The sequence below is a fragment of the Bos javanicus genome, chromosome 15 (genome assembly GCF_032452875.1).
Source record: "Bos javanicus breed banteng chromosome 15, ARS-OSU_banteng_1.0, whole genome shotgun sequence".
NCBI classification, from domain to species: Eukaryota; Metazoa; Chordata; class Mammalia; order Artiodactyla; family Bovidae; genus Bos; species Bos javanicus.
In genome coordinates, this window is record NC_083882.1 from 80,888,175 (window position 1) to 80,901,473 (window position 13,299).

General features: G+C 56.8%; 1 protein-coding gene across 1 annotated transcript; it reads left to right on the top strand.

Annotated features, from left to right (window-relative positions):
* Positions 1-247: 247 nt before the first annotated feature.
* Positions 248-11,984, top strand: LRRC55 (leucine rich repeat containing 55). Its single transcript, XM_061381513.1, has 3 exons — positions 248-323; positions 1,512-3,025; positions 7,262-11,984. The coding sequence occupies exons 2-3, from the start codon at positions 2,326-2,328 to the stop codon at positions 7,495-7,497; spliced, it is 936 nt and encodes a 311-aa protein (XP_061237497.1). The 5' UTR covers positions 248-323; positions 1,512-2,325; the 3' UTR covers positions 7,498-11,984.
* Positions 11,985-13,299: the final 1,315 nt, after the last annotated feature.

A 13,299-nucleotide genomic window follows, 5' to 3' on the forward strand; every position in this document is an offset into this window, starting at 1 on the left:
ACCTGGCGGCAGCCACCAGCCCCAACAGCCTGGGCACCGCCGAGTTTCGGTGAGAAGCACCCGGATTCCGTGAACTTTCTCCTAAGCCGCCCGCCTCTCTCGGTTCCCCTTTGAGTAAAGGAAGGGAAGCGGCAGGGGGACCCCAGCGCTGGAAACCCCGGAGGATGCCGCCCCAGGATCCCGGAACCACCGAGGAGGAGACGCCGGGGGAGGGGAGCAGCCCGGGAGGCAGTCTGTCCTCCTGAAACCTCGCGCGGGGAGGCCAGGATGAGGCAGGGGCACCCGGGTCTGCCGCAGGCGGATGGCTGTGTCCTCGGACCCGAGTAAGTGGGCTCCCGCGGGGTGTGGGGTGCAGGGGAGCTGGGGCTCCGAAAGAAGCGGTCTGGTTACGGGGAGCGGGGTGATCCTCCAGTGGGTGGGATGGAGGCTGCAAGCGTGAGAAGAGAGCTGCGCTGGTCGGAGGGTGAGGGGAGGGCACGTGAGGACGGCGGGTGGGCAGGACCCGGCCCGGGCCAGGGTCTGGGGTCCGGGGCAGGGCTGCCAGGCGTGTCCGCGCTCGGCCTCCCGCCTGCCCGGTGCGGGTGTGGGCGCCCGCTGGGGGCTGAGGGCGGCGCGAGGAGTCCGTGGGAAAGGGTGCTGGGTTAGGGGTGCACCGGGGTGCAAGATAGTGGCGGCTCTGCAGGAGCGCGTGCAGGAGGATGAGAAAACTGAGGCGGTGTGAGCGCGGGCCACGGCAGATCATGGGGGAGGCCCGGAGAAGAACGCGTGTGTGTGTGTGTGTGTGTGTGTGTGTGTCTGAGTGTGGGTGTATGTGTGTGTCTGTGTATGAGTGTGTCTGTGTGTGTGAGTGTGTGTGAGTGTGACTGTGTGTCTGTGTGTGTCTGTGTGTGTGGGGGTGTATGCGTGTGTGTCTGTCTGCCTGTGTGTGTCTGTGTATGAGTGTGTGTCTGTGTGTGTCTGTGTCTGTGTGTGTGTCTGTGTTTGTGTATGTCTGTGTGTGTGAGTGTGTGTGTCTGTGTTTGTCTGCATGTGAGTGTCTGTGTGTGTGTCTGTGTCTGTGTGTTTGTCTGTTTGTGTCTGTGTGTGTGTGTGTCTGTGTGTGTGTCTGTGTTTGTGTGTGTCTGTGTGTGCGTGTGTCTGTGTGTCTGTGTGTGTGTGAGAGAGAGAGATGTGAGTGCTGAGTGTGGAAACAGACAGAGAGTGTGTGCATTTTTCTTAGAGAGTTGTTCAAAGGTGGGGCGTTTGCTGCTGGTGGGGGCGGGGCCAGGAGACGCAGCAAACGCGCTGCGCCCAGCCCAGAGCCCTGGGCAGGGAGGGGACCGCGGGAGGGCCGCAGGCCAGGTGGGAAGGCAGCGGGCGCCCTCGGTGTGACGGTGGGGCAAGGTGCCCACCGCGCAGAGGCGGGACGCAGAGAACAAGGAGACGGGGGTGGGGAGGCGGCGGGAAGCCGGGACAGAGGACGGGGGATCCGGGGACACGGCCAGCCCCCTGAGTGCTTTCCTTGTCGGCAGAGGGGCATCTGTCCCCGCTCGCTGAACGCTGAGCCCGCCGGGGACCATCGGGGACCGTCGCCTGAGCCCCGCTAGCCCTGCGCCTCTGGACGCAGGGCTCCTCCCGCCGCACCAGCCCACAGCGCGGCTAGCCTGGGTCCTCCCCTTCCCGCGGTCCCCGGAAGACACTGAGCCTGCGGACTGAGGCGGCCAGAGGCCCCTGGAGACCCCCTTCACCCCGGGATCCCTCCCCGATACGGCCACCCCGCGGCCCTCCCGGACTCGAGCCCCCTGGGCCCCTGGGAGAAACGGCCTCCGAGACCCCGAGGGCAGGAGACACAGCAGCAGCCCTGGCCGCCTCGTCCGCCCAGACCTGGGACTGGGCTTCGGCGTCCTGGGATCTGCCAGGCCCCTCTGAAGGCACCCTTGCTGTCCCCCACACCCCTCCCAGCTCTCAGACACGGTCCACGGAGGTGGAGGGCGGGGGGCACCCAACAGTCATGGGCGACAAGGACCCCAAAGGCGGCCAGAGGCCCTTCGCGGATGTGCGGGCAGCTGGTCCCTCCACATCCCTGTGTCCTCCCTTTCTCGAGCTCTAATCATCTGTTCCAACCCTGGGGGACCTCGGCTGGGTGGCGAGCCCCCCTAGCCTCCAAAGGGGACCTCCAGTGGTGCTCACCCAGGGAGCCCTCCGGTGCCCAGAGGCCCCTGGGAGAGGCTTAAGCCATGACCCCCAGTGCTCCCAAGCCCCACCTCCCAGGGCTCCAGCCCCTGAGGGAGCAGCTGCCCTTCTGAGCGGCTGACTCTTGATTCCACCGCCAGAGCCCCAGTCCCGATGGGCTCCGTTCAGCACCACTGCTGCCCGCAGCTGAAGATGGGCGATGCCTGGGCCCACCGGCCCTGGCCTGGGCCCCCGCGGCCCGCCCTGCTGCTGGTGCCCCTCCTTGTGGCGGCTGGGGTGATTCCCTCTGACGGCGGCGCCAGCTGCCCGGTGCTCTGCACGTGCCATAATCAGGCGGTGGACTGCAGCGGCCAGCGGCTCTTCTCTGTCCCCCCGGAGCTGCCCGTGGACACGCGCAACCTCAGCCTGGCGCACAACCGCATCGCCGCCGTGCCGCCTGGCTACCTCACGTGCTACCGGGAGCTCCGTGTGCTCAGCCTGCGCAACAACTCCCTGGTGGAGCTGCCCGCGGGCCTCTTCCTCCATGCCAAGCGCCTGGCACACCTGGACCTGAGCTACAACAACCTCAGCCACGTGCCCGCCGGCATGTTCCAGGCCGCACACAGCCTCATGCGCATCGACCTCAGCCACAACCCGGGGCTGCGCCGGGTGCACCCGCTCGCCTTCCAGGGCCTGGCGCAGCTGCGGGACCTCGACCTCAGCTTCGGGGGCCTGGCCTTCCTCAGCCTCGAGGCCCTCGAAGGCCTGCCCGGGCTGGTGACCCTGCAGATTGGCGGCAACCCCTGGGTGTGCGGCTGCACCATGGAGCCCCTGCTCAAGTGGCTGCGGAACCGCATCCAGCGTTGCACCGCAGGTAAGGCCAGAGCAAAGGCTAGGGGGGAGAAGAGGGAGGGGCTGGAGACCCGGCCTAGGGAGGATCAGGACCTGGGCTGGCCTCCTCCGCACTGTCGAAGATACCCAAGTCTCTGCTGTGCGTGCCCGGTGCCGGGGACCCTGCTTAATAAAACAGACCCCACCCTCACCCACCCCCGTGGTACTGATGACCTAGGGAGACAGACAGACAGAGAGAAAGTCAGAGCAGCTCATTAGTAACCAACAGTGTTTATGGAGCACCGCCACGACCCTCCAACTGGGCGGGTGTTACCTCATGGGACCCCACTCTTGTTAGCCCCATTTTACAGGTGAAGAAACTGAGATTTAGAACAATGAAACAACTTGGCCAGAGACGCTTTCATAGACAGTGGCAGAGCCGTGGAGAAAACCTAAGTTTATGTGATTGCGAAGCTCTGTGCTACTCTACCAGACTGCTTTTTAAGTATGCCGGATACTAGAAGAAACAGAAATGGCTCACCCTATTTATTTTAGTACTTACTATCCGCCAGGCCCTATTCTAAATATATTATGTTTTAACTCATCCCCTGGTGGCTCAGATGGTAAAGAATCTGCCTGCAATGCTGGAGACTCAAGTTCCATCCCTGGGTCAGGAAGAGCCCCTGGAGAAGGGAATAGTTACCCGCTCCAATATTCTGGCCTGGAGAATCCCATAGACAGAGGGACCTGGTGGACTACCATCCATGGGGCTGGAAAGAGTCAGACACGACTGAGCAACTAACACCTCATACCCAGCTCATCACATCCTCACAAGAACCCTGATGAGACACACACACACACACACACACACACAAAGGAACCAAGGCTCAGAGAGGTTCGGAAACTTGCCCAAGGTCCCACAACTGTTAAGGGCTGGAGTCAGAATTCAAACCCTGGCCTTCTGGCCATCTATCCTGATGAGTCAGGTTCTAGGCTAACAGGAGGGGTCAGGACTTGAGTTCCGGGCCAGCGGAAGGGCCTCTGCGAATTCTGCTAGGTCTGGGCTTGGGGTGGAGGGCTCAGGTCTGGGACAAGACGCTGTTCCGCGGCAGTTTCCGAGCCAGCCTCTATGGGGAGTGGACCGGGGCCTGCAGAAGCCTGAACCACACCAGTCGGCTGGTGGAGCCCTGATACCACCCCATCCCTATCACCAGCAGAATGGCAGCCCCAGCCCGGGGTTGGTGGGGCCCCCCTAGGGGCTCTCCCAGAGCCTGGACGTGGAGGGTGTTCAGAAAGAGCCACGCTGAATGAGGTGGGGACGGGAGGAGGACCGGGTGGGGAGCCCAGGATCGAACTAGTTTGGGTGGGGGGAGGGCTGTGGTCGGGGTTCCCGTGCTCCCGCAGAACTGCTGGAGGAAGTCCTCTGGGACCAGCTGGGGCCCAGGGCGGGGTGACGGTGGGGGGAGGCGGCTGGCGGCCTGGAGCCGCCCCCTGCTAACCCAGCCTCTGTCCCGCTGGGTTCCTCCGCACGGAGGGGCTCCTTCTGTCCTGGGGGCCCCCGAGGTCCCCGCTGCCTTTTGGGGAAGCTCAGGGCCCCAGCGAGCGGGAGAGGGGTCCCAGGTCCCGTCAGGGAAGCCTCGTGTCCATGCAAAAGGGGAACCGCCCTCCAGGGAGGCCACGTGGCTGGCCGCGGGCCGCAGCCAGAAACGCCCCCTCCCTGTTCCTCCGCGGAACACGGTTTTCCCCGTATCTCTAGGATAATTTCCTCTTGGGGGCAAAGAACTTGCTGGTGTAGGGAGGATGAGGTGACCCTCTTCACTTGGTCTTTTTCTGCTTCCTCCTCCCCTTCTCTTGATGGGATTCCTATTACGGTCCCTCCATTTTGGACAAATCCCCACACACAGGGCCGTAGGACCCCCTTGGGATATAAATCAGGTTCAAGGCTGGTCCCTGAATTAACCAGAGGGCTTTGTCAGCCCGCAGGCTCCTGTGCTGCTCTCCTGAGGGCTCTGCCAATCGCCCTCAGGGTTCCCACACCCCCCAGCCTCACGATGGACCGCCACCACCCCACTCATGCCTGCGAGAGACTTTGGGCTTCAGCGTCTTCCGGTTCCAAGACAATGATGTCTTGATAGTCAACCCCAGGCACCATCTTATCCCCCGCGGGGTCTGGGCTACTGTGCACACAGCCTACAGGGGCACCTGAGCCCTGGGGCTGGGGGGAGGTTCACCCTCCTTCCGAACCTGACTTTCCGTTTCTAAGAATCCATTTCTCAGAATCATGTTCATCCACTTCTCAAGGGAGTCGATTTCAGTCCAGCATTTTATTCTTTTCCTTCAAAAACTGCAGAATGAATACACGGCGTTTAGGTACCGAATAGCTTTAAAAGCTCCTTCGTATTGACTCTCTTAGACATTGAGCTTCAGTGATCCACTTCTTACATATCGCCCCTCTTCATAAGAGCCAGAAAGGCAAAAAGACTTGTCCCGGGTGAACATTTGATTGGTATCTATGCCCTGAGTAAGGAATACCTGGCTTTAAGGCAGAACTGCTACCCACCTGCCACTCTCCCTTCTGAGGCAGAGTAAGATGGAACCACTGACAACCACGTACAAATGCGTGATGGATGTTGTTGCTCAGTCACTAAGTCGTGTCTGATTCTTTTACAATCCCAGGGACTATAGCCTTCCAGGCTCCACTGTCCATGGGATTCTCCAGGCAAGAAGACTGGAGGGGGTTGCCATTTCCTTCTCCAGGGGATCTTCCTGACCCAGGGATGGAACCATTAAGGAAGCCCAAGGAGAGAGAAAGAGGGGATTTGAATCCAGGCTGGTAATTTCGGAGCCCATACTCAACCCTACATTCTTGTGTATCTGGAAGAGTCACATGGGTCATAAAAAGATACCCGGCTTTGGACTGCACAGAGTCATTCATTCTCAGATTCAGTGAACAAAGGTTAATTGCACATTCACATGGACAGGCCCCTGCTCTAATGGTAAGGGTGCTACAGGGAGAACTTACATTCAAAGGGAGCAAACAGATAACAAACTGGGAGATGGTGATCAGTACACTGGAAAAAAATAATAAGCAGAGCAGATAAGATAGAGGATGCTCAAAGAAAGGTGAAGTGGGGTTGCTACTTTATAGAGAATCATAAAGGAAGCCCTCACTGATAAGCTGATATGTGAGCAGAGTCCCAGAGGAAGTGAGGGACAGAGCTATGCAGAGATCGGAGCAGGAAGAACCCCCTCCCAAGGGGACGAGAGGATTAGGGCAAATGCAAAGCCTCCCCCTCCTCACCCTGGAAGGGGACGAGCGGGTGAAGGCAGAAGGACTGAGAAGTGACAGTGGATGGAGCAGAGCAAACCAGGAGGGGAGAGTAGGAGGGACGGGGAAGGTCCTTGTGGGAAGCGGAGGAAGCCAGGGAGGGTTCCAAGCAGACAGTGACTTGGCAGGCTTCACTTGTTTTTTTATTTCCTTTATATTGATGTACAGTTGACGTACAATATTATGCAAGTTAGGAGACCCGGGTTCGATCCCTGGGCCAGGAAGATCCCCCTGGAGAAGGGAATGGTTTCTCCACGCCTGTATTCTTGCCTGGGTGAAAATCTCATGAGCAGAGAAACCTGGTGGGCTACAGTCCATGGGGTTGCAAAGAGTCGGACACGACTGAGCGACTGACACTTTCTCCAACTCCCTAACTGTCCCTCCCCACCCCATGCACCCCCCAGGGTAACCTTCAATTCATTCTCTAAGTCTGTGAGTCTGTTTCTGTTTTGTAAGTTCATTTGCATCATCTTTTTTTTTTTTTTTTTTAGGATCTGCGATGTCCTATAATATTTCTCTTTCTCTATTTAACTTAGACTTCCCTCAGGTTGACAGTCTCTAGGTAGGGCTTGTTGTTTAAAAGGACCATCTCAGAGTGGAGATGGTTGAAGGGCAGAAGCCTGGAACCGGTTGGGAGGTTATTGTGAGAGGCAGATAATGTTGAAATCCCCCCAAAGCCTCAGATCTGCCTCTAGCAAGGACTACTGGACTTGAGGCAAATTACTAACGTCTCCAAGCAGTCATCGCCACCTCTATAGAAATATTCAGTAGGTCGAAAAATCCTTGAGCTGAGGGTTATTGAGGGCGCTAAAGACGGTGAGTGAAACTTGAGGCACGCAGAACTCACTCAGTAAAATCCCAGCTCCGCCTGGACGGGGTGGGGGGCTCTCCCCTCCCGCCCTCCCTTCCAGGGCCTCAAGCCCCCGCCCCGCCCCCGTCTCTGTGTTGCAGACTCTCAGCTGGCTGAGTGCCGCGGGCCCCCGGAAGTCGAGGGCGCCCCCCTCTTCTCGCTCACGGAGGAGAGCTTCAAGGCCTGCCACCTGACCCTGACCCTGGACGATTACCTCTTCATCGCCTTCGTGGGTTTCGTGGTCTCCATCGCGTCCGTGGCCACCAACTTCCTCCTGGGCATCACCGCCAACTGCTGCCATCGCTGGAGCAAGGCCAGCGAGGAGGAGGAGATCTGACGCGGGCGCCCGGCGCCCCTCCACGCCGTCCACCGCCACGGCCGGCTGGCTGCCGGACACCTTCCCCGGCCGCCCGCTGCGGCTCCGCGGGGCCCCGGTCAGCTCCGTCGCGGCTCAGGCAGGGTCACGAAGCCACCTTTGTGTGCGCGTCTCCGGGGGGCGGGCAGGCGCTGTGCTAGGAACTGGGGCTGCCAGCTGGATCGGACCCCACCCTGGCCCCCAGGGCCCTGAGCTCCAGCAGAGGAGCGGGGAGCCGGAACTCTTCCCTTCAAGGCGTTTTGGCAGCACGTCAAGTGATGGAGGCCCGGAGGACGGGTCGTCTACCGTCGAGAAAATCCGAGAGCGTTACAAGAACGGAGGCGATGTGTGAAGTGCCTCATCAGCAGGAACGTCTGCTTTGTCCGTAGACAGAGGAGGGCAGACACCAGCCGATGACACGCGTGGCGTGTGGAGAGTGACAGCGATCACTGTGACTTCAGAGTACAGAGCCGGAGCAGGACGGGACCAGAACTTCCCCCCGGACGCTCCATCCGTCAGCTCTTGGCCTTGCGCACCCCTGCCTCTGAAGGGTGACAACGCCTCTGCGCCGGCCCCCTAAGCCTCCTGCTACCGGCAGCCGCCAGGTGAGACCCCCTCCCGCTGACCACCCTTGCCCCATCCTACATGGCCAGCTGTCTCCGCAGACGAGTAGGTCCAGGCAGTAAACCCCTGCAGCACCCGCACCCTCCCCCGCCTCCTGCCTGGCACTCAAGCGTGGGCTTCCGAAGAGGGGGGCAGGAGTCCTGGCGCCCTGGGACGCTCCATCCTGTGACTCCTTGTGCCCACACCAAGGGGTCCCTCAGGACACCCCGCGGTGCAGCCCTGCAGCGTGATCCCGAGGCCTGATGGAGACGGCCACCACAGTCGTGACCGCAGGAGGGTTCGATCCTCCTGCGAAGACACGGGCCCGTTTCAGCATGAGGGTGAGAGAGCTGTTCACTGCCCAGCACCTGCCGGAGTCAGGCATGGTGAAGGGCTCTCTCCAGAGACAATTCCCATTCACCCACACAACAATCTGCTGAGGTAAGCATCATCATGCCCATTTTACAGATGAAGAAACCAAGGCTCAGACAGGTTAAATCATATGCTACTTAACAAGCAAAATAAAACCCCATTCAAGTTGGGGGACATTACAATGTCCTCTAACCCCCTCTAAGTTCAATTCCGATTGGATGAAGCTCCCGGAAAGGACCCGGCACTCTCCTGGGGCGCTTGTAAGTCTGTCGACTCATTGATTGCAATTCTCCCAGCAACACTGCCTAGTGAGTATAATTACTCCCATTTTACAGATGGTTCAATTGGAGCGGGTTGAGTCTCCTACCCCAGGTTACTCTAGAAGGAAGGGGCTGGGCAGTTCCATTCAGGGTACCCTGTCTAACCGGTCAGTCAAAAATCAAGGAACTTCATGTGCAAAGCACAGTTAGCAACTTCATCTTCGTCGTCGTCGGTCTCATCATCGTGATCATGAGCTTTCCCGTCTTTGTTCAGCGCAGGACGGTTTGTGAAGGGCTTTGTTTTCCTTCTCCTTGACTTTTCACGACCTGGGTGGGAGGCAAACCACAAACACCCTTGCACCTATTTTACAGATGGAAAAGTAGACTCCGGAGCAGGTACGACTCGTCTGTGTGGTAGGGTGGCAACTCAACTCCATCTCGGTCCGCTTTCCAGGGCCTTCCTGGATGCTTGAGGAAGAAAATGCCTGAGAGGGCTTGGCAGGGGGGCCCTTAAATTCACAGCCAGCCATGAAGGTCCCAGTCGACAGGCTAAATAAAGGGCAGTGACATCCTGCAGGTTAGAGGTACTCGCATCAGGGCAAATCATAGAAGACACCTGACTTGCAAACTATCAACGACACATCAGAGCTGGTGGCCGTGGTGGCAGTCGTGCAGAAGATAAGACCTCTGGGAAACAGGAGAGAAAGCTGTGCTCCCCATCCTGCCTAAGCCTTTCTGTCTGTGTTGCAAGAGATACAAAGGCAATAGGAAGCAGTCGCCTCTGCAGGACAGGGGTCCCCTCTAGGACCCAGTCGCATATGCTGGCAAGATGGGCAGAGATGAGATTAAATCGGGGACTTTCTACCTTGCCCTCGGCTCCAGTAAACTCGCCTCACCCATGAAGGGAGGAGAATGACAGGGCATCCTCCAAGAAGTCTTCCCCGACTCCTGCTTGCCTGAGCTCATCCACCGAGAGTGCCCGACACTTTGCTGGAACTGGGCTGCCTGAACCTTGTCTCCTCTGCGTCTCACGTACAACGTCTGGGCCAGAACTCTGCTCCCTGACGATGGGAGCAGGACCGCGCCCACCCTCTTCCACTGTGTCCAGGGGCCGGCAGACCAGGTTCGCTCTCTGCGGGTCCAGCCAACAACAAAAAGAGTATGTGGGGAAGAACTGTCAGAAATAACAGTCCTAACACAGTTAAACCTACCACAGAGGGGCATCACATACATCTATCATAATGTCTTAGAGACTCTGGTTTGCTGAAATATAGTTAACATATTTTAAGACAGGATATTTTTTTTTTTTTTTGCATAGGACTAGACCAAACAAGCCAACCCTTGAGATCAAATGTTCTCTCTAATAATACTCTTTAGTTCCCACTGACGGCAAACCTTTCTGAATAGGATACAGGCTTTTAAAGAATAGATGCTTCGCCAGCTACTAAAAGGTCCCCAGTTAATAAATCACAATGTAGAATGCAGTTAATTTCCCTCTGGCGTGGAATTCCCTGCTTCTCCCTTGCCCCTCATCACCATCATCTTGAACAGGCTCTCAAAGCAAGCCTCTAGAGGAAGCTTCTGGAAATAATCTAGCAGTCCTGGCTGGTATCGTTCCCACAACCCTACTGACCAAGGATCCATGATGTGGCTCCTGCAAGGTTTCATTTGGTTTTGTCCAGGCTGGTTAATGTGTGAGCCTTGGGGTATCTCTGAGTCCATGTGTCTGTGCGTGGGGCTCTGTGGTTGCTGGTGTCTCCTGATATGGCTCCCGTCTCTCTAGAGCCTGAGTTCAGTTCTCTGATGTGGTCTACTCAGCAGCCTATTTACTGAACGGCTTACAACAGTAAGATGGAAGCCTTTCAGGCTAGGGGTAGGAATAGCCGCTCAGAAAATACAGGAGAGATGAGTATGTAACTGAGGCAGCCTAATGACATCCTGCCTGCCTCCCTACCCCTCAGAGAGCTGTGCTTATCACAGAAGATAACGGCATGTCAAGCCCAAGGATAGCAAAGCTTAGCTACCCAACAGGGCTACACAGTCAAGGTCCAGGCCAAGAAAATTGTTCTTTAGAAGAGACACCACGTCTGTGCACACCTGATGACACACCCTCACCTGTATCTCCATCCCCACAGGGATTCCCAGGAAACCCTTGTTGATGAAGGTCCCCTACCTGCCAGGGGCATTCCGGGGGGCTCAATGGTAAAGAATCCGCCTGCCGATTAAGGAGACATGGGTTTGATCCCTGGGTGGGGAAGATCCCCTGAAGAATGAAATGGCAACCCACTCCAGTCTCCTTGCCTGGGAAATCCCATAGACAGAGGAGCCTGGTGAGCTGCAGTCCACGGAGTCGCAAAGAGTTGGACACAACTGAGTGACTGAACACACACCCAAGTTGCTGTAGTTTACCGGATCCTTTTGAGCAACTTGGTATATGGAATTTGAACAGATCAGGACAGCTACTTCTCCAACAGGGGAGACCTAGGGCCCCATTTTCCCCTAGAGATGTCTTTGTTTGTATCACTCTGACATTGGTTCCAGCTCTGAAAGGGTACCGGGAGACACGCTTGTCCATTCCTCCAAAGAACATCTTCTCAAAGCTGGAGAAGCTCATCTGCTCTCCCCAGCTCCAGAAGGAGGCAGCAGGGGAGGGGAGGAGGCAGGCTGCAAGGTCCTTTGCCGAGCACCTTCGAGTTTGCCGCAGCACACTGGCTGGAGAGTCTGGACCCAGGGAGCTCTCTCGACGGTGGAGGACTATGGTCTGGGGGCGGGAGGGTTAGGGCGGGGCGGGGAGTGGGACGATGCCAACCTTTGTATGGAGATGATTTTATAACCATGCACTTTTGTAACTAGGAAGAATTTTTCATACATATACATTAATAATAAAGAGTGTATAGTTTAACAAATTTTCTAAAGAGTCGTGGAGAGGAGGAAGCGGGTGGGAGGCAGGCAGAGAAAGAGGGAGAGAAAAAGGAGGAGGAACCCAGCAAATGTGCCAAAATATCCACACCAAGGGTCCATGGGGAGGGAGTGGACGGAATAATTAGGAGAAGTGCCAGCCAGGGAGGTTCCGTGTGGGAGTAGATGGAACCTCACAGAAGCATATTTCTACCAGGCAGAAAAGAATACACTTGCGTCTGTATGCACACACCCACTACGTGTAGGCATATTTTGGTGCCTGGAATTATACAAAGAAGAGAGCATATGTCTTATATGTGTTGGTGTTTGCAGCTTGGGTCATCTGCAAAGCATGCCAAGGCAAGTGGGTGAGCCTGTCTAGTTAACATCACTAAGGAGGGTGTGCTTGAGAGATGGTCCATGCCAGCCATATGGTCACAAGGGCGCCAGCTCAGACACACGAGTAAACCAGGCATCGACACGCACAGCATAGCGGGTGGATGAGGCCCTCACTGGCGCAGTGTCAATCTCTGTTCTCATAGGTTAATGTATTTCTTTTTAAGGAAGGGATTGGGGACTTCCTTGGTGGCTCAGACGGTAAAGAATCTGCCTGCAATGCAGGAGACCTGGGTTTGATCCCTGGGTCAGGAAGATCCCCTGGAGAAGGGAATGGCAACCCGCTCCAGTATTCTTGCCTGGAGAATCCCACAGACAGAGGAGCCTGATGGGCTACCATCCATGGGGTCGCAAAGAGTCAGACATGACTGAGCGACCAACACTTCCACTTGGTCCAGTGGTTAAGAATCTGCCTTGTAATGCAGGAGACACAGGTTCAATCCCTGGCCCAGGAACTAAGATCCCAGATGCCTCAGGGCAACTAAACTCACATGCCACGACAAAGACCCAGCACAGCCAAAATAAATCATTGAAAATTTAAAAAGGAGAGATTTTTAAACCTGCTGCATCTCGCAAGTCTTGCCTACACATCATTAGAAATGAGACGGTTGGACAGTGTACCTTGGGAACGGAGACAGGAAAAGAAGCAAAATCGACTTCTGTAGGCACGAAGGCAGCCGTGGCTATCCCAGTGCTCTAGGGAGGACGTGGCTCTAAGCCAGAAGTGGTTCTTTCCACCAATGCACATCCTGATCTCCCTCTAGTCCTCCCACTCCAGTTGCCCCAGAGTACAGACAAATGCTGCACGCGCAGTGTAAAGCCACTTAAGGGGACGCACTGACTCAGAACGCTCAGAGGGAGACAACAGACACAACCCCAGCCAATGTTTTCAGGAGTCTTCTGGAGAAGGGCAATGTCTTTCTCTTAAAATAAGGACTGAAGGACTTCCCTGGCAGTTCCGTGGTTAAGACTCTGTGCTTCCAATGCAGGGAGTGCAGGTTCGATCCCTGACTGGGGAGCTAAGATACCACATGCCATGTGGCATGGCCAAAAAAAAAAAAAAAGGACTTAAAAGACACTGTATTGAACAAGTTCAAGACCAAAACTCAGGGCCGTGAAATGAGCAGATATCTCAGAAGGCCAGACTGTGTCTGTCTCACTCAGTGCTGTGTATCCCTGCTGCTGCTGCTGCCGCTGCTGCTGCTAAGGCACTTCAGTCGTGTCCGACTCTGTGTGACCCCACGGACGGCAGCCC